The 24,663-nt window shown below is 40.4% G+C and overlaps 1 protein-coding gene across 1 annotated transcript in view; it reads left to right on the forward strand.

Annotated features, from left to right (window-relative positions):
- FAM135B (family with sequence similarity 135 member B) overlaps positions 1 to 24,663 on the forward strand; it is a gene marked incomplete at both ends in the record, with an annotated part of 152,691 nt that overhangs the window by 54,373 nt on the left and 73,655 nt on the right. Inside the window, one exon of the mRNA XM_082326563.1 lies at positions 18,917 to 19,056. Coding sequence (XP_082182689.1) covers positions 18,917 to 19,056 — 140 coding nt within the window. The remainder of the gene's footprint in view (positions 1 to 18,916; positions 19,057 to 24,663) is intronic.

Genomic DNA, 24,663 nt, shown 5'->3' on the forward strand with positions numbered 1-24,663 from the left:
AGATTAGTCATAGGGATCACATACTTTATAGTCCGCTGAAAAGCTTATTCTCCTCTGACCCAAACATCACATTGAAGGCGCCTAATTTTGATATCACTCCCATCTCTGCAAATATTGTTCAACATAGGCCAAGGGGACCTCAGCAGTATCCTTGATTTAGAAGACCAGAAGGTGGAGTTAAACAAGTGAAAAGCTCAAGGATGAGTAACAGATGTGACTGGATGAGTTGATCAAAGTGTCTCCTCTTTTTCACCAGACAATCAGGGACTCCTTGTCATTGCAAGTTTTGTGACAATCTGAGTACAAGGTAGACCTTAGTATACAACTGCTGCTGAAAGTGAACAGCATGAAGGGAAGAGCCATCCTCAGCTTGCAAGAGTTCACCCTTACAAACATCTTAGCAGACTGTAGCAGAAAAGAAACAAAAACACTCCAGTAAGGACTACTCTTTAAAGCCTTCAGGCTTGAGTTGTAAACCATCTCTTTTTCATATATTTTGAGAGAGTTCCCAGAAATGACCCAATCATAAATGATTCGACAATGTTCTCAAGCAGAAAAAGCACAGCTGCACTGAAGAAAGAGCTGCCATTCCAACACGAGCTCTCTTCAGAGGTGCTGACCCAGCTTTAGATGAAATTTTGCTTGAAACTGGTGCCTATATTTCTTTTCCTGACAGAGTATTTCCTCAAAAAGACATCAAAGTCTATATTAAAAGTATGAAGGAAAACTGGTTGAATTTGAGTAATTTCAGCCAGAGACATGTAGAAATTAAGAAGATGGCAACACAATATTAAAGAAACATTTACCAGGTGGTGATGTTCGTGTGCTTTAAATTATTCATTTTGTTGTAGAAATTAAGATTCAGTCAGCTGCTCAGCCCTAATTCTGGCTGATTTAGACACAGTTTCTGCAGGATTTAATCCTGCAAAGAACCTTCTTGCCTTTACCCTCTGCAGAATGTCAGCTGCAACTAAGAAAAAGCAGGGAAAGAATGTTTTTCTTTTTCATAGACAACCAGAGCCTAATTGTTTTATTTTGGTGCTAGTTTACTGAAATGATCACTTTTCCAAACGTCCTGAACTTCTAACAACCGTCTGTGGTTCCAGAAAGGTCTGCTGGCTGCATAATGCTTCAGAGAACCAGGATACTTTGCCTTTGCCCAGACTGGGTATAGAAGAGTATTGGGTGAGGAGGTGTGTATTAATGATCCAGCTTAGGAATATGAAGCCAGGATTTTAATCCGGTCACATGTAATTTACTTAGTACCACAGACTAAGTGTCTGATAAAGCTGGAACAGGAGTTTCTAGTTTCAAGTTCAGTGCTGAGGTCATTGGAACAGGATTAGCATTTGTGCCATGGTTTTATTTTGTCCTTCTCAACACTATATTTTTTGTAATAAATAAGGGAGGAGCACAAACTCTTCACACAACACAGGTTAAATACCTATCTGACTGTGCATGTCTTCTATTTCAAGCTTATATTGTTAAGAGGTTTCACAATAACTCCTGTCGCCTTCCAAAGATAAGATTATTCCAGCTCTGACCATCGTTACAAGGTTGACTCACAGAGGCAATGTGACGGATGGAAAATCTTGAAGAGCTATCTGCAAAAAGTTGCATCGACTGTTTTAATCAACATGTTAAGCCTCTGCTGCTGTTTACTTACTCAAGGCTGGCTGTCCAAATAGAAGTGTGATTTAAAATATAAAGTAGACGTGGTAGGCAGTGCAAGGGGAAACTACCTGGCTTCAGTGCACAGAAGAAAATAAGAGTAGTAACACAGGAATAGCAATGTGACAGAAAACTACTGAATATCCATTGTAGTTTCTAAAATGTCTGTCCAGAAAGTCTATAACAGCTTACTATTAACTACTACATGGAAATGGTTGTCATGCTGTGTGGATAAACTCTGCAGTTCTGAATGTCTCTAGGTGCTAAGCTCCTTCAACTCATGACTTTTTGTCTGCCCCTCTCCTATAAACAACATGAATTCTAAGTCTGACTTCTGAATTCATCCTTTCAGACAGAAAGGGAACAAAGGAGTAACCAGGATGCTGAAACACCACAAACTTAAGCATCATCAAAGGAAATTTCTTTCAAGACAATGAGCCTCTGAAACTCGCTAACACCAAATACTGTTGAATTCAGTAACAGTGGGCAAAGGTCATAGAATCACAGAATGATAAAATGGCTTGGGTTGGAAGGGACCTTAAAACTCATCTAGTTCCAACCCCCCTGCCATGGGTAGGGACACCTTCCACTAGACCAGGTTGCTCAAAGCCCCATCCAACCTGGCCTTGAACACTTCCAGGGAGGGGGCATCCATGACTTCTCTGGGCAACCTGTTCCAGTGCCTCACCACCCTCACAGTGAAGAAGTTCTTCCTTATGTCTAATTTAAATCTACCCTCTTTCAGTTTAAAGCCATTACCCCTTGTCCTGTCACTACATGCCCTTGTAAAAAGTCCCTCTCCAGCCTTCTTGTAGGCTCCCTTCAGGTACTGGAAGGCTGCTATAAGGTCTCCCCGGAGCCTTCTTTTCTCCAGGCTGAACAACCCCAACTCTCTCAGCCTGTCTTCATAGGAGAGGTGCTCCATCCCACTGATCACCTTCATAGCCCTCCTCTGGACTTGCTCCAACAGGTCCATGTCCTTCTTATGTTGGGGGCCCCAAAGACGAATGCGGTACTCCAGGTGGGGTCTCACAATAGTGGAGTAGAGAGGGAGAATCCCCTCCCTTGACCTGCTGGTCATGCTTCTTTTGATGCAGTCCAGGATGTGGTTGGCTTTCTGGGCTGCAAGTGCACATTATTGGCTCATGTTGAGCTTCTCATCAACCAACACCCCCAAGTTCTTCTCCTCAGGGCTGCTCTCGATCCATTTTCTGCCCAGCCTTTATTTGTGCTTGGAATTGCCCTGACCCAGGTGCAGGACCTTGCACTTGGCCTTGTTGAACTTCACAAGGTTCTCACAAGCCCACCTCTCCAGCCTGTCCAGGTCCCTCTGGATGACATCCCTTCCCTCCAGTGTGTCGACTGCACCACGCAGCTTGGTGTCATCAGCAAACTTGCTGAGGGTGCAGTCAATCCCACTGTCCATGTCGCTGACAAAGATGTTAAACAGTGCCAGTCCCAATACTGACCCCTGAGGAATGCCACTTGTCACTGGTCTCCACTTGGACATTGAGCCATTGACTGCCAGTCTTTTAGTGAGACCATCCAGATAACTCCTTATCCACCAAGTGGTCCATCTGTCAAATCCATGTCTCTCCAATTTAGAGACAAGGATGTCATGCGGGACAGTGCCAAATGCTTTGCACAAGTCCAGATAGATGACGCCAGTTGCTCTTCCCTTATCCACCAACGCTGTAATCCCATCACAGAAGGCCGCCAAATTTGTCAGACATGATTTGCCCTTAGTGAAGCCATGTCGGCTGTCACCAATTACCTCCTTATTTTCCATGTGCCTTAGCACAGTTTCCAGGAGGATCTGCTCCATGATCTTGCTGTGCATAGAGGTGAGACTGACTGGCCTGTAGTTCCCTGGATGATGATACATAAGAATAAGATGCATAAGAATAAGATGCATAAGAATATCCAAATATCTCAATAGGGATGTAAAAAGTAAAGTGAACTGATGGGCTGCATATGGATCCCTCAAGAAATTCATCTGCTTGTGGAACGCTAAGGAAGCAACTAGATGTCCAGTGCAGTATTCTACATTTTTCCCCAGAAACCAGGGAAGTTTGAACAGCTCATGCAGTAACGTATTTGTTATACAATAGTGATGATTTAGTCCTGAGAAAACCTATAATCTTCCTTCCTTCCTTTCCTCTTTTTTTTTTTTTTCCTTTTTTATTCTACTTATAATTTATGAAGGCTTTCTACCATTTCAGCTAAAGGTTCTTGCCAAGCCTATTTTGGATGTTTTCCAATTTCCCCGCAGTTTTTCATTCTTTTTGCCTGTGTGAAAAGTTCCCATCAAGTCTTTAAATTCCTTCTATTAATTTTAAATAAGAACAAGCTAACTCTTAGTCTTTTCCCCATGATTCATATCCAGGGGCTCTTATATGATTTCCCATAGCTCTCATTTTCAAGGACAGCCATCCTTAGAAGGACGTGGGCATGTGGAAAAGCCTCATGCAAAATGCACTGTAATTTTTTTCTCCTTCTTAATATCTGTAGAACAATCTTAACCTAAATCACTATTCCCTGGGTAATGGAAAACAACATCTCTTTGGTTTCCAGCATTTGTAAAAGTATTGAAAAAAGAAAGGACTTCGTTTCTACTAGTTTTGAGCTTTCTTACCTACTTTATAGGTACTTTTCTGATTACTCTAATGCAGTATTCATTCTCTCAGACTTTCCTACTACCAAAATCCAGAGGAACAATGCACTTATGAGTCCCTTCTCTTAATTCAAATGTAGCAGCAGAAATAATAAGTTGTTTCCAAAGTTATGTCACTTGAATATATACTATTCATTTTATTATTCTTTGGAAAAGAGTTTAAAAGCTAGGAAGGGAGCTGTAAGCAGCTGCAACACAAGCCTGATCTGTTGTCTTCTGTAAACCTTATAAGAAGTTATAATACCTCCAGGAAACAACCCCATGGATGTCAATTCAAATCTTGCAAAGTGCATGTCCTGAATATTGTCACCTTACATCAGGGAGGTGTATTTGTCTCCATGGACTGCACTTGGGATCGTTACTTCCAAAATTATTAGGAATGTTGATGGATAAGTTTAGAGGACGAAGAAAAAGAGCCAAGATGTTATTAGATCATAAGAAAAACTTGTGAGTATGATTGTCACTAGGCAAAAAATACCTAGGGAAATATCTGCACAATTTATCTGTTGTGGAAGCCATCGAAGACTTGTATCCCAGGTTCAGCAGTATTTCTCAGCTGAGTTAGATATAACAGCTGAGAGCAGTGTGGTAAGTATTGTAATAAAACTCAGAGCTCAAAATGGCAGCCACAGACTGGTTAAATTAGATTGGATACTAGGAAAAATTTCTTTACTGAATGGGTTGTCAAGCACTGGCACAGGCTGCCCAGGGAAGTGGCTGAGTCCCCATCCCTGGAGGTGTTTAAAAGCTGTGTAGATGTGGTGCTTAGGGACATGGTTTAGTGGTGGACTTGGCAGTGCTACATTAATGGTTGGACTTGATGATCTTAAAGCTCTTTTCCAACCTAAACAATTCTATGATTCTATGAGAGAGACAAAGCGAAGGAGAAGTTAATATGTGGGAAACTGAGGCACAGTGATGCCTCATGATTCGCTTAATGTCTCTCAAGATGACAGTGATAGCACAGGAATCCAGAGCTCTCCAGTGCTGTCTAAATAGTGTTAGTGTAGCCACATACCCCTACAACGTGATGTCTAATACAACAGCAGTGCGTACGTCTGTTCTCTAATAAATACAGGATTTTCTTCACACTAGATGTGAGTTCATTCCCAGCTTTGCCATTGATTTTCAGGATTATCTTGAGCAATCTACCATAACTTTGTGAAAGTTTACTCTCTATAGCGTTGTGGTAATAAGACTTTTTTGGCACCTTTATTTATCTTGGAGAGGCAAAGACATTTAAAATTTTGAGTATAGGGGAGTTTATATGAGATTTTTTGGATAGACAGGATTTGGACCATTTCAGTTTCAAAGTCTTAGATGGGTTTTGTTGACAAAGGTAGGTAGGATTAGATTCAAGAGCCTTTGTCTTATATTGCTTAGTCCATTTAAGAGATTACTGCTGGACCATGATATGTATGCAAAGTTTATGCTAAATAAAAAGACAGACTGTTCAGAAAGTGATAATAGATCCTTTTCTTGAATGACCCTTAACTCAGACTGAAGGCCATGAATAGCTTTACCAGAAAACAGCCCAAAGAAAGAGAACAGCTAATGATACTTTTGGCACATCATAGAAAGAGAGAACATTTATGCAGTTTAATGAAATCCCAGACAGAAAACCAAATGGCTTGTGCCTGACATACATTGACAAAGTATGATTGGTCTCTTGCTGATTTATGTGCATGTGTGATCCAGATGAAGCTACAGGATTTCAATTGAGATAATGTGCATAATTAAAAAGAAAAAAATTATCGATGCAGTGGCAGAGGTTGATGGAATCTAATTGGAGAAGCAAATTAATAAGAAAAAATAATTCTATTGCATTTTTGTGCTGAGCTATATAGACAGTTCAGCAATTAACTTACTAATCAGACAAGAGCTAGCTGACCTAGGAACGGAGCAATCTCATGTCTCAGCTGGATGCGAAGTTTTAAAATATCTGCTCAAAGGAAAGTTTAAAAGATACAAAACATACAGAAGAACATTTTGGGTTTCAATTAAGCTTATGGTTTATATGGAAACACTTCCTATTACAGATTAGCATTATAGTTTGCTTATTTGGTAGCTACTTTATAATGATATTGTTTTTATTTTTAACAGAAACTCTGCTTCAGTAAATGGAACTGCAATTTATTTTTGTGTGCATGTGTGTTCATATTTAGGTGAGATTTTTATTCTTTTAGCCTCTTTAATAAGCAGACAAAATTGTCTTTGTACAGTTTTGCTTGAGTATCTAAGTGCCACCTGTGTGCTTCAAGGGTTGTGATGACACTTGTGTTGAAAATACAAGGCCTTGACATAACTTACCTGTGGTCTGATTCTGCTGATCTCCATCACATTGACTGCCTTTCTGGAGCCTGGTTTGTATTTCTCACATTGAGAAACCAGTGCTATACATGTGAAATGTCTCCAGAACAAAGACTGTATAGTAATTTTTGGTAAGAATTGGGGTCAGAAGAACATCTGATTTTCCAGTGGGGGTCTGAGGTCCTTCACTCTGAATCCTCAGGCTTTTTATTTTGCAGTGGGATCTTAGGGACTACCTCTTACATCTGACAAATTAGATTTATTGTCAGATTTTTTATTAGACCATCACAAAATGTTTTACATATTTAATTCACAGTAATTTACCATCTGAGTAAAGTGCAACTGGCCATAATGCTAAAGATAAAAGTTTGGTAAATGTATGACTTCTATCCATCACTTTCTTGAACACAGCAGGCATTGCAATAGTACATTAGGAGAGCATTTAGTTCCCAATCCATACCATTGATTGGAGGACTTGAAAGTGTTACAGCCCTGTCTGGGAAATCTTTAATTTCCAGTTTGACTTAAAGTCAAAAGTTTTAGCTCAGGACTTTTCTGATTCAGTTGCTGTTGTGTTGATGAGATGATGCCAGATATGCTATGTGACACTGAGGGAATAACAGGTGGGTCCTAATGTTATATCCATGCTTGAAGTTTCTGTAAAGTACATATATTCACATTTTTTATATGTATTTCAACTCTTACATATCTGGATCTTTAAACATTTGTGGTGTTCTAGCTGTGAAAATATCATGTGAGCAGTGGTGAGAAGGAGTGGAAGGAAATCGTCCCATTGGTAGCCAGAGGAAAAGACTAACTGAAATGAAATCCTGGAAGTGTTCTCTTCCTTCTATGTGCACCACTCATTTACACAAAGAGGTTGTGGTGGTTATAATGGGAAACAACTACCTGCCTGATGGCCGGAATGAATTAATTTAAAACATACTATTTCCATTTTCCTTGTTTTTTTTTTTTTTTCTTTTTTTAAATCCTAATTTCTGCCAGAACAGTTCTAAACTTCCTGGAAGGTCAGCATGACAGTCTGAAATTGTGACAGTCTTGTGATGCTGAAAGAGCTACTTAGTATTTGGGGTTTTTAAAAGGCACTTCAACTCTTCGTTTGCCATATTTAGGACTGGATTAATTTTTACCCTTCAGTCCTTTCACATTACACAGCAATGCAGAGTGACATTGACACTGGAGACAGTTATAAAACATTTGCCTGAATGGTGTAAATGGACATTTATAAAAATGGACATTTATACAATGCCCATTGGACATGAAAGTGAAATCTTGTCCTTTTTGAGCTCATTAGGAGATTTATTGTTCTCTAAATGGGCTGGAATCTCTCTTCCAAAATTTAATTTTAGTATTGGATACTTCTTTGCTCCCATTCTTCAGTGCTAAAAGCCAGATAATTTTGTGACAGGGTTGTTTCTTTTCTCTCTTTCACTCAGTACAACAGCACAGGGGCAGTGAAGGAAAACTTGAAACACTAAGAGCTCTGCTACAGTACATGTCAGTGGATATTTATTAGACATAGTCACTTTCTGTCCCAAAGTCACCCTTCCTAATGTACTTGGCGGGAACTGTACTTTGGCTATTATTATTTCTCCAGGTTGTTATGAATTTCTCCCATATGCTAACACAGACATGTGTGCATCAACTGTAACTACTGTGTACCCAAGTCCAGAAAACCAGAGAAAGACAACCATCTCAGTGTCTGGTTTGGGGGGTATTTTTATAAAGAAGACATGAAATTTCCAGCTGAAGTTTGCAACAGTTACCACTATTTAATTAGTTGTGGTGGAGACCTATAATTAGCTCTTATTTAAGAAGGCATATGGCTCCAACAGATGGTAAAGGGAAAAAAAGCAAGTTAGATAAACAGGGCTATTTGCACAAGATTTTCTGGTCTCCTTAGGTTATATTTTGCAGTACGGTACTTAGGTTCTAGCAAGATGGCATACTGTTCATTCGAGGAATGGCCACATGTCTTAATTTTCTCTAAAAACCAGCAAAATTGGTATGGCCTGCAAGTGTTCAAGACTTGGCAATAGTAAAAGAAACTAGATGACAAAGAAACTTAGAAAATCCATACCTATTTTGTAGGGACTCCAAACAAGAACCATCTCTCCTTGTGAGGCTAGTGGAAATTTCAGATGCCGAAGATCAAGAGACAGGACAGCCTGAATTGTGTGTCTGGATGGGTGAGGGAGGTAGTCATCCACTAGATAGATTTGAGTTACATGTATGACAGTACCAACCAGGTCGATGTGTGCTGTAGAGATCACTCAGATTACAGGTAGGTGGGCTACAGCTAGTCCAGACTGAGATTTTAAAGGCAATACTATCTATACCCATTTATTATCACCCTCCCTGTTCACCTATGTTAATAGACTATGTGATTGCTTCCAATTTGCTTCAGGGCAAAGACATCTAGCTGAGTTTAAACTGCCTTCTGCTGTGATTTACCAACAGTTGACTTTCCACTGAAGCAGATTAGGAAAGATCACATGAACCACTGACACAACATGTCTGTGTGGGTAGTAACATAAGGTTTGTGGGTAGGAAGGTTTCAAAATGCTCACAGCTTTTTCTCAAGTGAGTGCATTGCAATGCCCTTCATCCGTCTGTGCACGAGTGACCTGGGAGAATGAACCCATCTGCGTTTAAAGGTATCATATGTCTCTGAGATTTTCTTGTGTGGGAATCCAAGTATAGACACTATGATATGCTTCTTGTGGCTCTGAATTAATCTGAAGTACAAATGTTTAAGTGTGTGCTGTTATTCATAAAGAAATATTTACAGTAAAGCTCTGTTTACAACTGCAGCGTCTTGATTTCCTCACATTATTGAAGAACATCTCTTTCATTAAAGCAAAACTTAGTGGAACCCTGCTTTTCCATTTATCTGAACAGCAGCATAATAATACTGCTTTTCTCAGACAACAAGAGAGATTCAAGAAGTTGCCAGCAATTGAGTAATTATCTTGTTTCTAGTGCTATAGTCATAAAGGCATCAAAGAGGCTAGATATTAAGTTAGATCTGTTTTCCATATGGATTTTTTCCTGACTGTATAATCACTCCCTGTGCATTTTAGACCTCTCACACAATGCTCAATAAACTGTAGAGAGATAATTCTGGAGAAAGCAGGATGTAAACCTGAAGTCATCTTTCTAAAAGGCAATATTCCCTGGAGTTGTAATTTTATATTTAGAATAAAATATATTACTTGCTTTGTCCTCTGCCTTGAGTGGGGGATAGGAAGCGATGTAATCTCTCCAGCAGCAGAGTGTCAGCACCGAGTCGTCATATTTCCTTCTTCCTTATTTTGAAAAAGTAGTAATTAATCTTACTTCTCTGGGCTACTGAATAGAAGAGAGAGTCAGGGTAAATCCCATCTCTGTTCTTTCTTTGTCAAATCTAGAAGTTGAAGTATACTAAAAGCAGAGGTAATGGAGGGGTATAACTACGATGTTTTCCCCTGTAATTCTCAGCAAAGCTGTAGTCAAGTCCTACAAGTTTAACAGAAAAGTTGTGTAGGAAAAAATTTGCTATGAAGGAGGCTTTAATGTGTTTCCTCTGGAGAATACATTTTTTCCTGTTTCATATAGGTCTCATGCTTCTTGTTGTATAGGGAAATCTAACATTATTTAAAGTTATTCGTAGCAAGGTAGAATCATAGAATCATAGAATGCTTTGGGACGGAAGGGACCTTTAAAGGTCATCTAGTCCATCTCCCTGCAATTGGCAGGGACATCTTCAACTAGATGAGGTTGCTCAGAGCCTCATCCAGCCTAGCCTTGAATGTTTCCAAGGATGGGGCATCTACCACCTCTCTGGGCAACCCGTTCCAGTGTTTCACCACCCTCATCGTGAAAAATTTTTGCCTTGTGTTCAGTCTAAATCTACCCTCCTTTAGTTTAAAACCATTACCCCTTGTCCTGTCGCAGCAGGCCTTGCTAAAAATACTATCCCCATCCTTATTGTAGGCCCCCTTTAAGTATTGAAAGGCTGCAATAAGGTCTTTCTGCAGCCTTCTCTTCTCCAGGCTGAACAACCCCAGCTCTTTCAGGCTTTCCTCATAGCACAGGTGTTCCATCCCTCTGATCATTTTGTGGCTGTCCTCTGGACCCACTCCAACAGGTCCATGTCTTTCCTGTGCTGAGGACTCCAGACTGGACACAGCACTCCAGGTGGGATCTCACAATAGTGGAGTAGAGGGGGAGAATCCCCTCCCTCGACCTGCTGGTCATGCTTCTTTTGATGCAGTCCAGGATACGGCTGGGGTTCTGGGCTGTGAGAGCACATTGTCGGCTCATGTCCAGCTTTTCATCTATCAGTACCCTCAAGTCTTTCACCTCAGGGCTGCTCTCAATCCCTTCATCCCCCGGCCTGTATTGATACCGGGGATTGCCCCGACCCAGGTGCAGAACCTTGCACTTAGAATCATAGAATCGTTAAAGTTGGAAAAGACCCTTAAGATCATCAAGTCCAACTGTCAACCTAGCACTGCCAAGTCCACCACTAAACCGTGTCCTCAAGCACCACGTCTACCCATCTTTTAAATACCTCCAGGGATGGAGACTCAAACACTTCCCTGGGTAGCCTCTTCCAATGCTTGACCACCCTCTCGGTGAAGAAGTTTTTCCTAATATCCAACCTAAACCTCCCCTGGCGCAGCTTGAGGCTGTTTGCTCTCGTCCTATCCCTTGTTACTAGGGAGAGGAGACCGACCCCCACTTCTCTACATCCTCCTTTCAGGTAGTTGTAGAGAGCAATAAGGTCTCCCCTCATCCTGCTCTTCTCCAAACTAAACAACCCCAGTTCCCTCAGCCGCTCCTCATAAGACTTGTTCTCTGGACCCTTCACCAGCTTTATTGCCTTTCTTTGGACACGCTCTAGTACTTTGATGTCCTTCTTGTAGTGAGGAGCCCAAAACTGAACACAGTATTCAAGGTGCAGCCTCACCAGTGCCGAGTACAGGGGCACTATCACCTCCCTGGTCCTGCTGGCCACACTATTCCTGATACAAGCCAGGATGCCATTGGCCCTCTTGGCCACCTGAGCACACTGCTGGCTCATGTTCAGGTGGCTGTCAACCAACACCCCCAGGTCCTTTTCCGCCAGGCAGCTCTCCAGCCACTCCTCCCCAAGTCTGTAGCGTTGCATGGGGTTGTTGTGAACCCAAGTGCAGGACCTGGCACTTAGACTTGTTGAACCTCATACAGTTGGCCCCAGCCCAATGATCCAACCTTTCCAGGTCCCTCTGTAGGGCCTTCCTACCCTCCAGCAGATCGACACTTCCACCCAGCTTGGTGTCATCTGCAAACTTACTGAGGGTGCACTCAATCCCCTCATCCAGATCATCAATGAAGATATTGAACAGAACTGGCCCCAACACTGAGCCCTGGGGAACACCACTCGTGACTGGCCGCCAACTGGATTGGACTCCATTTACCACCACTCTCTGGGCCCAGCCGTCCAGCCATTTTTTAACCCAGCACAGAGTGCACCCATCCAAGCTGTGAGCAGCCAGTTTATCCAGGAGAATGCTGTGGGAGACAGTGTCAAAGGCCTTACTAAAGTCCAAGTAGACAACATCCACAGCCTTCCCCTCATCCACTAAGCGGGTCACCTTGTCATAGAAGGAGACCAGGTTAGTGAAGCAGGACCTCCCTTGCTGGCTGAGCCTGATCCCCTGGTTGTCCCGCATGTGCCATGTAATGGCACTCAAGATGATCTTGTTGAGGTCCTCATGAGGTTCACGCAGGCCCACTTCTCAAGCTTGTCCAGGTCCCTCTGGATGGCATCCTGTCCCTCAGGCGTGTCAACTGCACCGCTCAGCTTGGTGTCATCTTCAAACTTGCTGAGGGTGCACTCGATCCTGCTGTCTGTGTCATTGATGAAGATATTAAACAGCACTGGCCCCAGTATGGACCCCTGAGGGACACCAAGGTAGTAAATTTTAAAATAAATCAAAGACCTAATTCCAAGGCTTACTTCATGCTTCTGGTACCTGTTAGAAACAGAGTTAAAAAGTAATGCGAAGTGGTGTAATGATGATCACACTCTCTGTGCACGGTCTCTGTAGTACTACAAGTGAGAACCTCTTCCTTTCTAACTGTTGTTTTTTCTTCAGAAACTCTCTGAAACGTACTGCCTTTCACTCATAAAGATACCCTCCCATCGTAGGAACATTACCTCATGCAAGAGTTCTGCGTTAGAGGCTGTCTGATTAGGCATTTACATGTTTTAAAGACATGAAAAAATGAACATGAACAAAACTCCAGCATTTCTCAAAGGTCATATTATACCAATATTCTTGGGCAAATCTGGGTCTCAGGCTGGGTTGCCTACCATCCATGAAAAGGTTTGTTGGTTAACATATATTCCAGTTTTCTTTGGCAGTTATAGACTTCAGGAGCAAGCACAATTGAAAATGTAATTATGGAAAGAATCTAGCTGTTGAGATTGGAGCATGCTAATCACTTAGATGCCCAACAGATTGCAGAGGGCATAAAAACTGGCCAATCGGATTGCTTTGCAGAGAGCAAGGGTTCATATGACTTAGGTGGCTCTGGGGAAATCATTCATCATCAAGTCTTAGCTACACCAAGACATTGCCATTTCAAAGTTTCTCCTTGACAGAAATCGGAGGTTGAGATATGCGCATGTCATTGTCAGTTGATTCTGCCAAGGTGAGTGCATTGTTTGTTTGCTCTGTGGAAGTGTTATTGACATAGAACAACTATGAAACTTGTCAAATTATTTTTATAGAGGTTTTAAAAAAGTGAGTAAAGGATGGTTCAAATAAAGGAGATTTAAAGGGAAGAAGGGAGATAATTTAGGCATGGTGAAAGCAGAGGAAGGATGCTATAAAAGCTCGGAGTTGAAAAATAAAGCAAGTGGGATATCTGGAGAGAACAATTGGGATAATTGGCCAGTGGAGTTTGGCAGAAGGAGTGATAATCTATCTGGTGTGTGGTAGGATCTTAGAAAGGTCAGGGGAACAGTTCTGACCTGCAGAATATTATCAACATCTTTGATTCATCATCGTCACCTCTGCTATGAGGAAAGGCTGAAAGTACTGGGGTTGTTTTAGCAAGCCCTGTAGGGATAGAACAAGGGGTAATGGTTTTAACTAAAAGAGGGTAGATTCAGACTAGATATAATGAGGACATTTTTTACGACGAGGGTGGTGAAACACTGGAACGGGTTGCCCAGAGAGGTGGTAGATGCCCCATCCTTGGAAACATTCAAGGCCAGGCTGGACGGGGCTCTGAGCAACCTGATCTGGTTGAAGATGTCCCTGCCAATTGCAGGGAGATGGACTAGATGACCTTTAAAAATCCCTTCCATCCCAAAGCATTCTATGATTTTATGATTACTTTTCCCTAGAAATGTCTTCCTCTTCTCACATGAACAGAAGTGGTGTGAGGGTGTGCTAGGGGAAATAACACAAATGAGAACATTCGAAAATCAGGCAAACTTATATCCCTGTCACAGCTTTGCACCAGCTGAAGGATGCTGCCAGTGTGGCCAGGCAACACTTTCAGTTGATGTACCAGTGGGTCCTTCAAGTAGAAGGGCAAGCTATTCTGTCATATCACACCCTTTCAAAACACAAATAGAGTATCACATTAGTCAACTAAAGTTGATTTCATTATCAACTTTATTGAATTATACCTACTACTAACAGCAAAGCTATAGTTAAGTGAGTTTGACCAGATCTCACATGTCTCTGTAGGGGACTATGGTTTCTGGTGGTGTCCTTCAGGTTCCAGTGCTTTTTCTTGAAAATGTTAAACCAGATTTTCTTATCCATTACTTCTTTCTACTTTCCTATCCCAACTCTCAATATACACTCTGAGGCATTACGCAAAACTCCTCTCCTCTCCTCTCCTCTCCTCTCCTCTCCTCTCCTCTCCTCTCCTCTCCTCTCCTCTCCTCTCCTCTCCTCTCCTCTCCTCTCCTCTCCTCTCCTCTCCTCTCTTCTTTCTCTTCCATTCCACTCCGTTCCATTCCATTCCACTCCCATTCCATACTATTCTTCAGGGGCTTTTGCACATCTGCCACAGACACCCCACCACTACCACCCTACTGGCAGTGGTCATCAGAACAATATAGTTTCTATTCTCACCAAATTGGGCTGAAGATAAGTAACAAATTTGTTTACAGGTCACCTATCCATCAGTTCCTTCCTGGTAAGATTATCTGGACAGATGTTTTCAGGGTCCTCCAGGATCTAAATAGCAAAGCCTATCTCTGATTCTTTAAAGGGATGAATAATTTCTGTATGATGTGCTTCAATAATATTTAGAAATCCCCATCTATAGAAGCTTCCAGATGCGAAGATTAGGTAGACTAGAGTGTATCTGGGGAAGCTTGGTAAATTGGATATGGAGACAGTGGGAAAGCAGGATATGATATACTGACTAGTCTGTACAGGTAGCCCATGCTATGTGTATGAAAGTGTGCACAACTGCAAAGAGCCTTTTTTCCCTTCCTTTTTTTAAAATACATTACTCAATAGTCTGTAAAGTGATTGCTGGGGTGGTGGTGGGATGGCAGTATGTTTCTTGTGGAAAGAATAGAAAGAGAAAGATGCATCAACAGGCTTTTCTCATTCTCTTAAATGAATGGTTGTGGAACACAACTGTCCTGTTCATGCTCGCAATGGTTCTTACAGCCCTGAGAGCTCTTTCACTTTCCAGATAATTTGAAGATTTATTCAACCCAAAGAAGATAAGCAGTAAATGGAATAGCCACTTAGGAAAAGGAGACAGGAAAATAGGATTCCTTCTAGCTTCAGGGACACTGCAGTTGTCACAAATAAATCTCCTAATAAGGAAATTTACTGAGCAAAAGCTCATTACCACAGAATCAGACTTTCCTTGTTGAGTTCACCACAGCTCAAACCTTTGAAACTGTTGAATAAAGAGCTAAATGCAGGTCAATACAGTCTTAGCTCCAGCTGTCACCAGGGAGTGAGAGCTCCCAGCAGTTTCCATACACTATGTCTGTCTTCCTTGGACTGCATGTGACTGCCGAGCAATGCAGGCATAGCTCAGAGCTGTTTGTGTAACCGAGGTTATGCCAGAAAGAGATTTGGGAATAGTTTATGTTATATATATATCCATATATGTAGTTTCAAGCTTCCCTCTCACACCATCCTGTGTTTTGTGCCAAAGGACAGAGGTGCTTGTGTGAACACAGGGGTACATCTGCTATGTCTCCTGCCAGCAACCCTCTCTGAACAATGTCAGCCGTGGCAAAAGCCAACCATACAGCCACTGTCTGTTAGCCGACAAGTCTGCAGGTTTAGAGAGACATGAGTGCTAGAAGGTATCCCAGGAACAAGGGGAGGTTTGTAAAAGCTACTGGGATTATGATGTTTTCATGGAGTAGACTAAGGAAGAGTATGTTTGTTGCAGGTACCACTTCTTGTTAGTGAAAGAAGCTTGAGTACAGTCATACAGCCTGATCCCCGTCTGTACCTTAAAGCACAGAATACATCAGTGAGTGCTACTGCCTGAAGGGCAATATCTATGGAGATATTATTGTTCCCCTTTGCTTTGAGAGGCAGGATGCTTGCATTGCTGTCAGCATTACTAAGACATCTTCATGATGCCAAGCACCCCTCTGAGAAAACTCCTCACAGTCTTATGTCATACTTTAAGATAGAAAGAAGCAGGCTGTAGCCATTGAAATAGGCAGGAATGGGTTGTGTTTAGGACATGATCAGGCATTCATCTGCTGTAGTTCTTTTCCAGATCTCTGCAAAGGTAGATCTCTCTGCTTAAAACTGAGCAATTTTTGGCCCTGTAGTATCATATTCACTCGCACCGATTTGAGACACCCCTAAGCATTGTAGCATGTCTTTGACTTCAACCTTTCCAACAAGAGAAATGACTCTTTATGCCACCTTGCAAATCTAGCTCCTAAAGCAATTACATACTAGGAGTGGTCTGCGCAGGAGTGTGTTTGAAAAGAAAATGACATTAAACTTTCCATCCTAGAAGAGTACGAGTATATCAATATCCAAATCAAATAACATAAACCTTCCTTTGTCTGCCAGCTAGGAATAAGAATGCATTATACCTCTAATATGATTTTTGCAGTGTCTCTAACATGATGAGGTTTAAATTAAAATAAATATGACTGCATGCTTTTGAAGAGCTAATCAGGCTGAAACATTCTAGCCTAACTGGTGTAGCACAAGCAAATAAATGTGCATTTATCTAGGCTGCCTGGACTTATGCATAACTCTTGTGCAGGATATGTGATGGGAAGACAATAGCAGGGTGAAACACTTGGGCTGTTCTTGGGTGCACTTGGTAAAAGTCAGTAATAGGAAAATGATTTGAATGCAGTCTGGATGACAGGACTATGGTCCTGCTAATTAATTAGCTCGAATGTTCTTGGTCTTATTGGTATTTAATCAGCTCTTCCCCCTGCCCCATATGATTTTTTTTTTTCTTGCACTTTTTTCTTTGTCTGCACTGTTCCAGTTCCAGCAGACCGGCGCCACAAAAACTAATCATTATAATGACAAAACTCCATTCACTTGTCTACCGGGACCTTTAGTACTATTTTTTTAAAAAAAAAAAAGTCCTTTCTCTTCTTTTATTTTTTTTTGCCCTTAACCAAACTTTACCTTGGGAAATCTTTAGTCCTCTGTCAGTCTTGACTCGCTGACTTCTGATTGCAAATTATGTATGATTCTTGCACTGAAAAGCAAAGTGGTAGCTTTAGCACAGCGAAATAGACCTGTTCTGATTTGAAATTCTCGACAAACCAGTAGTCCCTAAGACTTTCTGACCTGGTTTTTATCTTACCACAGCTCATGGACTCAAAACAATTCTGCAAAGACCCAGATTCCCAGAAGTACCTCCTGAAAAACTATTCTTTGTAAAAAGCATGTGCCTGCTGGCTTCCTGATGATGATCACAGATCTGTTGCTCTTTGAAGGACTGATGCTGGTACACCTTTTTTAAGCACACCTTGTCAGAGTTCCAAAATACCATTTGCTAAAGGACTATATTTCAAAAGCTCAGATTCCTACAACACTGAATGTTGGAAAGGGACAAAACTAACTCTGAGTAAATTTTGCAAGAAGTTGTTGCTCAGGGGATATGGAAGTATAATAAGCAGGGGATTTTGATTAACAGCCAAGACACACCTTGAAAGTACCTAACTCTGGCACACAGTTGTTCATTAAATAGTTATACAGTCATCACAGGCTCCTTTGGAAGGAATTAATAGTGGTAAATGTTGTTTCCTCCAATGTGGGTTTGTACAGCTAAGGAAGTCACACTGTTTTCCTGTTAGTGAAAGAAGAATTACTCAATAAGCAGTGGACTTGAAGCAAAAATTTTGCTCAATCTAAAGAATTCACTTTTTTTTTTTTTTTTTTTGTCAGGTGAATGATGTCTTAAATTCCATACGCTCCATTGTAATGAAAACAAAGTACATACACTGGAGGCACCTAAAAGTTAGGAAGGACAAATCCCACCTGAGTTTATGCGAAGTTCGTTTGTGATGATGTGATACATCAGCACACAGATGAAGCTATTGACTGTCTGAATTCAATGTGGAGAAGATTAGGGTTTTGGTTCTTGAGTTCCTCAGATTAATCCCAATTGTATGCGACAAATTGGCAGCTGTCACATGGGTCAAGGGTCTGAAGGATTACACAAGACTTTTGGCATTTTGAAAAAGTGGCTACCTTTTTCTGAATTTTAACTTAAGATGCCTCTGCACTTCCAGGCTCTGTATTCGAGATCTGCTATCGGCTATTGTCCCCCCTCCCAGGTAGTAACTTCTGGGACCACCAGAGATGACAAGAAAACTCCCTCTTCTGAAAGATGCCCATTGCAGATAAAAGATGAAATTTCACAGGTGAACACCCACAGTCCTCATGGTGCTGGGTAGCAAACCTCCCTGGAAGACATTTGATGCTTTAGCTTTCATTAGTAATAAAGTTAATAGGGTAAGTGCTGTCACAGGGTCAGCTATTCTTATTTTGAAATCCAGCCTGCCTATACTTTAACATTTATTTTCTTTAAATACCATGTTTGGGAACCTGCAACCCACAATAACAATCTACTCAATTACTATTAATTATTGAGAATGCAAGTGTCTAATTATAAGTACTAATACAGCTGGCCTAGATAATCCTGAAGTGAAAACGTAGGAGAAAAAATAATCTCCCTGCAGAAATCACACCAGGAGTCTGTCTGTGTTTTGTGCAGGTGATTCCAGCCTTTGCTCAGCCTGCGTTCATGAAAACAACGTTTACAGCAGAATATTTCAGATTTTGTACAGAAACGAAGAGATCATTCTTAATGAATCAATGAACTTCAGAGTGCACCTGCTTCTGGATGGCGAAAGGGTGAGTTGTCTTGGGATGCACATAAAAACCAGGAGGGCTGGGATTCCTCTTACCTAACTTTAGGTGTCCATTGCACAGACATCTCCATTTGAGAAGCTGTCATGTGGTCCCTGTGCTGTCACAGGTCTCATCAATGTAGCTGGTGGAGGTAAAGGCATGATTTATCTGACCAAATACCAGCACCTGCATTAGAAGGAGATTGACTGTCCTGTACCCATCATTACCTATGCTGACAAGGGTGCCTGGGGTGATCTGTTTAATTATAAATGCTGACACTATAAACATCTACATTAGGTCAGATAGACCCTCCACACTGGGCCTGTTATGAAGAGTAGTGTACACCTTGGCTTTCCAGTGGAATAAGATGTTGACATATACTGGTAAATCAGTATATCAGAAACTCAAGTGTATCAACCATAATTTGTCATTCGTGCACTAGATCACTCATTCTACATATCTGTGTAGATCAACCTCATCTGAGAAAACTGTGAATCTTCTGCATCTTGTTAGGACCAGCTTCTACTCCTACCATCCGTTACCGCTATCTTCTCCTCCTCTCTCCTTGTGACTGGTTTTTGCTACAGCGATGATAATACTGTGATCAAGCTACCCACTACCTTTCCACCACTCAGAGGTCTCCTCACCCTTCGCCTTAGTGCTCCTGATTGCAGGAGTGCATGGCAGAGTTGCTGGAGCTTACCCTCCCTATAGTCCACGTACAACCCCTTTGCTTTGCGTCGTGTCTCAGCTAGAATGAGTTTGTACTGATATTCTGCTCCCCATTCGGCATCCACTCCTTCAGCCAACGTAAGCACCCACACAAGGGAAGTACATGATCTAAACCACCCATGTTGTAGGGCACCTTTGACTTCCTCTTACTGATGTGAAACTAATGTCTTCCACTGATAACTCCTGTTCCCAGGAGCTACAAGAGAGGAGCAAATTTAGAATATGGAGAGTACTGTTTTACTGGACTCTTAAGCAGAAAGGGGAGAAAGTGTCATAGTGAATGGCACTCAGGCTTGGCCCAATGTGTCATCACTGTGCTTTGCCAGCACAAGGAGTGATAAAAAATATATGGCATTGGTACTTGCTCTCATTGATAGTGAGAGACACATAACATCAGCTGTTTTTGCAAAATCAGCATGCCATCAAAATTAGTTATGCAGCCAGTCTGAATCAAATACTGTGTGTTGAACTTGGGGACAGAGATTCTCACCTGCCTTTCCTTGTATAACTTTGTATTTGAGCATGAAGAGATTTATAATTACTGTTTTGTCTGATTTCAATGCATGTATACATGGGTTATATATAGATCTAAATTAAAACAGCTGGAGAACCTAATTTAAGCTCATTTCACATGCTTCCCTTTCCCTCCCACTTTTTTTCGTGGTGGTTTGGTTTGGTTTGTTTTTTTTTTTTTTTTTTAACATAGTGTCATCAATTTATTCCTCCCTAGAATTGTTGTTTTGTGCTTATATGAAAAATTGCTAAATGCAAGTTTATCAGTATTCATTAGGAAAATGTTCCAACATGCTTAAATGAATATTAATTTTATCATTCCTCAGTGGAATATCTCTGATTAAAAGTCCCTCCCTTCAAATTATAGCAGTTTCCACTGTGTTGAGCAGGGATGGTTTCTGATGATTTTGCATTAATATTCAAGAAAGTTGTGTACCTCACAAAAAGAAAAAAAAAATCCCCCAAGATTCTTCACAGCTAAACCTCATTCTGACTCTTGATGTGCTGTGTGCATCATGCTTGTCTTTTCATAGGAGGTCCCTTGGGAAAAGGACAGCTGCCCAATTCTTTACTTACAGAATGGCTTTACACAGGGAAAACTCCATTTTCTCTGTGTGATGAAGTTGCTTTTGGTTTTCAGGGGTGTAGAATAAGAGGATAAACAGGTCTGTTGGTCTCAGATGAGTTGCTGAAGAGACTATAAAGAATCAAATGCAAAAAATAAAGGTCTGTAAAACTTCTTGCATGTTGAGCAGATTAGCACAATTCACTTCTGCTTAATGCTCCCAGGCCTCTTTTTTCTGCTTTGATGTCTTGCCCCCCCCAACTTTACAAATTTGAGATGAATATGGGAGAGACCAAAGTGTGCCACTTCACTGGGCATCATGCTCACAAGAAACCTACTACATCCACAACTATTTTTCAGAGAAGGTTTTGCATCTCTGTCATCGAATCTCGTATGTTGGATGTGATCTTTGCAATGTGGCATTGGCAAAACATCTAGAGATTTGTGAAGTGTTTTAAATATTATTTCTGTTCATAACTTCTTAACTCTTTAACACACAACAGATGCATATCCTTTCAGTGCCAATTGTGTGCCATGGTGAGTTGTTTTGGTTGAGGGAGAAGGATCTGTTCACTGCTTTTTCTGTAAATGGAAGTTATGATAAATAGACAAGGAAGTTAGACTGGGTAATGGAAGTGCTGAGTTCACATGCTCCATGTAGTTTCTGCTGTCAGAGCTGGAATTATCAAATATTATACCAAGCAAGCAGTATGCTTTCTCCTCCTGGTTTTGTTGATGAGATAGGTTACTGAGGTAGGCTCAGTACAAAAAAAACCCAAACAACAAAACCCAGTGTGCATGTCCAGATTAGATTATTTGCTACTGTTTTGTTTTGTTTTGTTTTTCATTTTTCCCCGCCTCTTGCATAACTCTAGATAAGCTTAAATATGGAAATATATCTTTTTTGTCTGGCATTAAGTAGAAGAAGCCTCAATTATCCCCCTAGAAGTGGCACTGAGCATACCTTTCACCATATAAATGGTGGTTTAAAACTCTGGTTTATTAGATGCCTTTTTCTATATTATTCCAAAATGCAGCATTCTTTGAATTCATAGGAAACAATATTGCAGGGCTGAGGCAGCCTTTAGTGTTACAAAGAAGTCTAATTTATTTTCATGAGCTTTTGCTTTTATTCTTATTAAAGAAGGAGCTCTGCTTCTTTCATCAAGCAATAAAACAGGTAACTTGTCTGTCTCCTTGCTTGTTGGCTCCATTCAGGGACAATTTAGTGGCAGGGAGAGGACAAAGTGAGTCATGCTGGGATATCACAGTATATTAGATTTTGTACTTTCCAGAGAAATTTAAATGAGATGGGACATCCAGATCATTCAGTTTGGCATTCTGGCTAAACGGTTAAATATTATGGAAGCACATCACAAGAATACTGGAAACTTCAGTTATAACCAGTATTGCAGCTCTTAAAAGCTAAACCAAAGATGTAAATGTAAATGTGAAAAATTAGAATTCAAAACTGAAATGATGCACTTGATTCCAGGCCAGTTCAACAGAAATTGGAGTACTTTGCTTTGTATATACTTTTTATTGTATAAATACGTTCACTTTTTAGACACAGATACGTTCTATTGTACAGATTCTCAATAGCGTTCAATAAAATGCATTTCCCTATCAGTGCAGTCCTTTGGCAAGAGAGGCAGAGGTTAGAAAACAGCCTGAACTCTGGACAGAACCTTCTGGAGAATTGTATGTGCTCACAGGTGAATACGGGGTCTTTTAGCACAAGCTGTGAGGCTCAAGGTGGGAGCACTAGGGGAAATGTAGGCACACCCCAGCAACAGAGAACAGGATACTCAATTTACAGACTTTACTCTCCACAAGACATAAGATGATGTTACAAGAAAATGCAGAGTAATATTAAGCTGATGCAAACAATGAAGAATTAATCAAATCAGAAATGACAAAATTTATTTCAGCCTTGCTTGATTTTAGGGGGAAAAAAAGAATGAAATGCATGTATTATTTCAAAGAAAGGTTTCAAAATTTTTGTTCAGAACTATCTTTACTTATTTCATTTTTGACTGGGACAAGATCAGCATGTAAAATGCAATAATATTTCCCAGAGGTCAGATGCTCTGAATTTCCTTTATTTTTATTTGGCTGTGTGGAATATTCCAAAACACAATAATATTCCTTGTTTAGTATGAATGTATTTCCACAAACACAGATCTTTATTTTTTGTTTCATGAGTTGTGATTTTAATCATTAACACACCTGAAAGGTCAAAGAACTTTGTAAAAAACACTGGAAAACACTTCACAGTGTATATGGGAGGACACTGCTTGGCTTAGCCAGTCAAACGCTAATTATATTCCAAAGAAATTTTTCAGATTAATTTCTTAAGTATGTTGGTGTGAAATTTTAAAGATTTACATCAGGGAAAAAAAAAATAAAAATCTGATAGTCTATCAAACTTTTGGAAAATTATACAATCCATAAATGTTAACTCTGGAAAACATAATAGTCTCAGTAATGCTAAAAGAAGCAGCCAGTATTTCATTTAAGGACAATATTATTTCATATAGGAGACTGAAGAATGATAGAAATTTCAGTGCCTCTTCTGTATGAGCTATGGAAAGGCCATTTCATTTTTTCCGATGTAAAAGATCTTATGCACCTGTGGTTCTAATAAGTGAAAAAAAAAGGAAAACACAGGAAAGTCCAGCAGGTATCAAAGCTGCGTAGTAACTTGTGTCATGTATTTACTGTACGTAATTCTGCTGTGTCTCAACCTATACATAAGACTTTTAATGATATTTTCTCATGAAGAGTCCAGTGATTTTTGAACAACTGTCCAATTTTCACTTGTCTTAATATTTGAACCTCCAATATACAAAGGAAAACATGAAAACTCTGTAGTGAGAACTGTGATTTGATATTATGTGCGGTTTTGCACTATTCTGAGCAGTCTGATTTCAATACAGTTTTGGGATTAAAAATATCCTATACTTGCACCTTAATGCATGACTTCATGCAGTGATGAATATCTCTAAGTCTCTCAGACATCTGCTCATTGCCTCAAGGTGTTTTGAGCTAGTGTCACTCCCTATTGAACTTGTTTTAAACACAGACTCAGATTTCAGTGACAGTTGCAGGTGCTCAGCAGTATTAGGCACAGACCCAAAATTTCATCCCCTCTGTTGAAGGATGAGGTTTGTTTTGTCTGAAGCACTACACTTGAGTTGAATTCCTAGTTTAAATTCAGACTGTAGCTTCAACAATGATTATTTCCTTTACAACTGCCAGCAACTGTGATTTTTAGTGACAACAACTCATTAAAAAGAAAAAGTCTTTTTTTCTGAAAGACATACTTCCAGGTGTTTTGAGACAAACACAAAAGAGAAAGCACATTTTCAATAAACAGAAGCTGGAATTTTCTTCTCACATCTCTGTGCCTGTGGCCATGCTAGAAGAAATATCATATTAATTTAGAAGACTTTAAATTTTACGTCTTTGATAATTAGGTCAAAGTAAATTGATCCTTGACTCTCAATTCTCTTGCTTCAACAGAAAAAGGCACACTGTAGATGGTGTTTCACCTTTGGAAACCTAGCTAAACATGTTTTTATGTTATATATTTTATATATTTTATGAATCCTACCTGTCAGAGCAGGCTAGGTGCCTCTGACATTGCCTTCAGTGCATTTTTGGTATAGTCTGTTGTTAAGAAGGTGCTAATCAGCTGGAGAAAGTAGAATTCATCTTGCCTAGTTTAAGCCACCTAAAATTCAAGTGTATCTAGACCAATATATTTCTTTAGGATCTATGTATTGTCAATGAAAAGA

This window comes from Platalea leucorodia, assembly GCF_965183815.1.
Source record: "Platalea leucorodia genome assembly, chromosome: 1".
Classification (NCBI taxonomy): Eukaryota; Metazoa; Chordata; class Aves; order Pelecaniformes; family Threskiornithidae; genus Platalea; species Platalea leucorodia.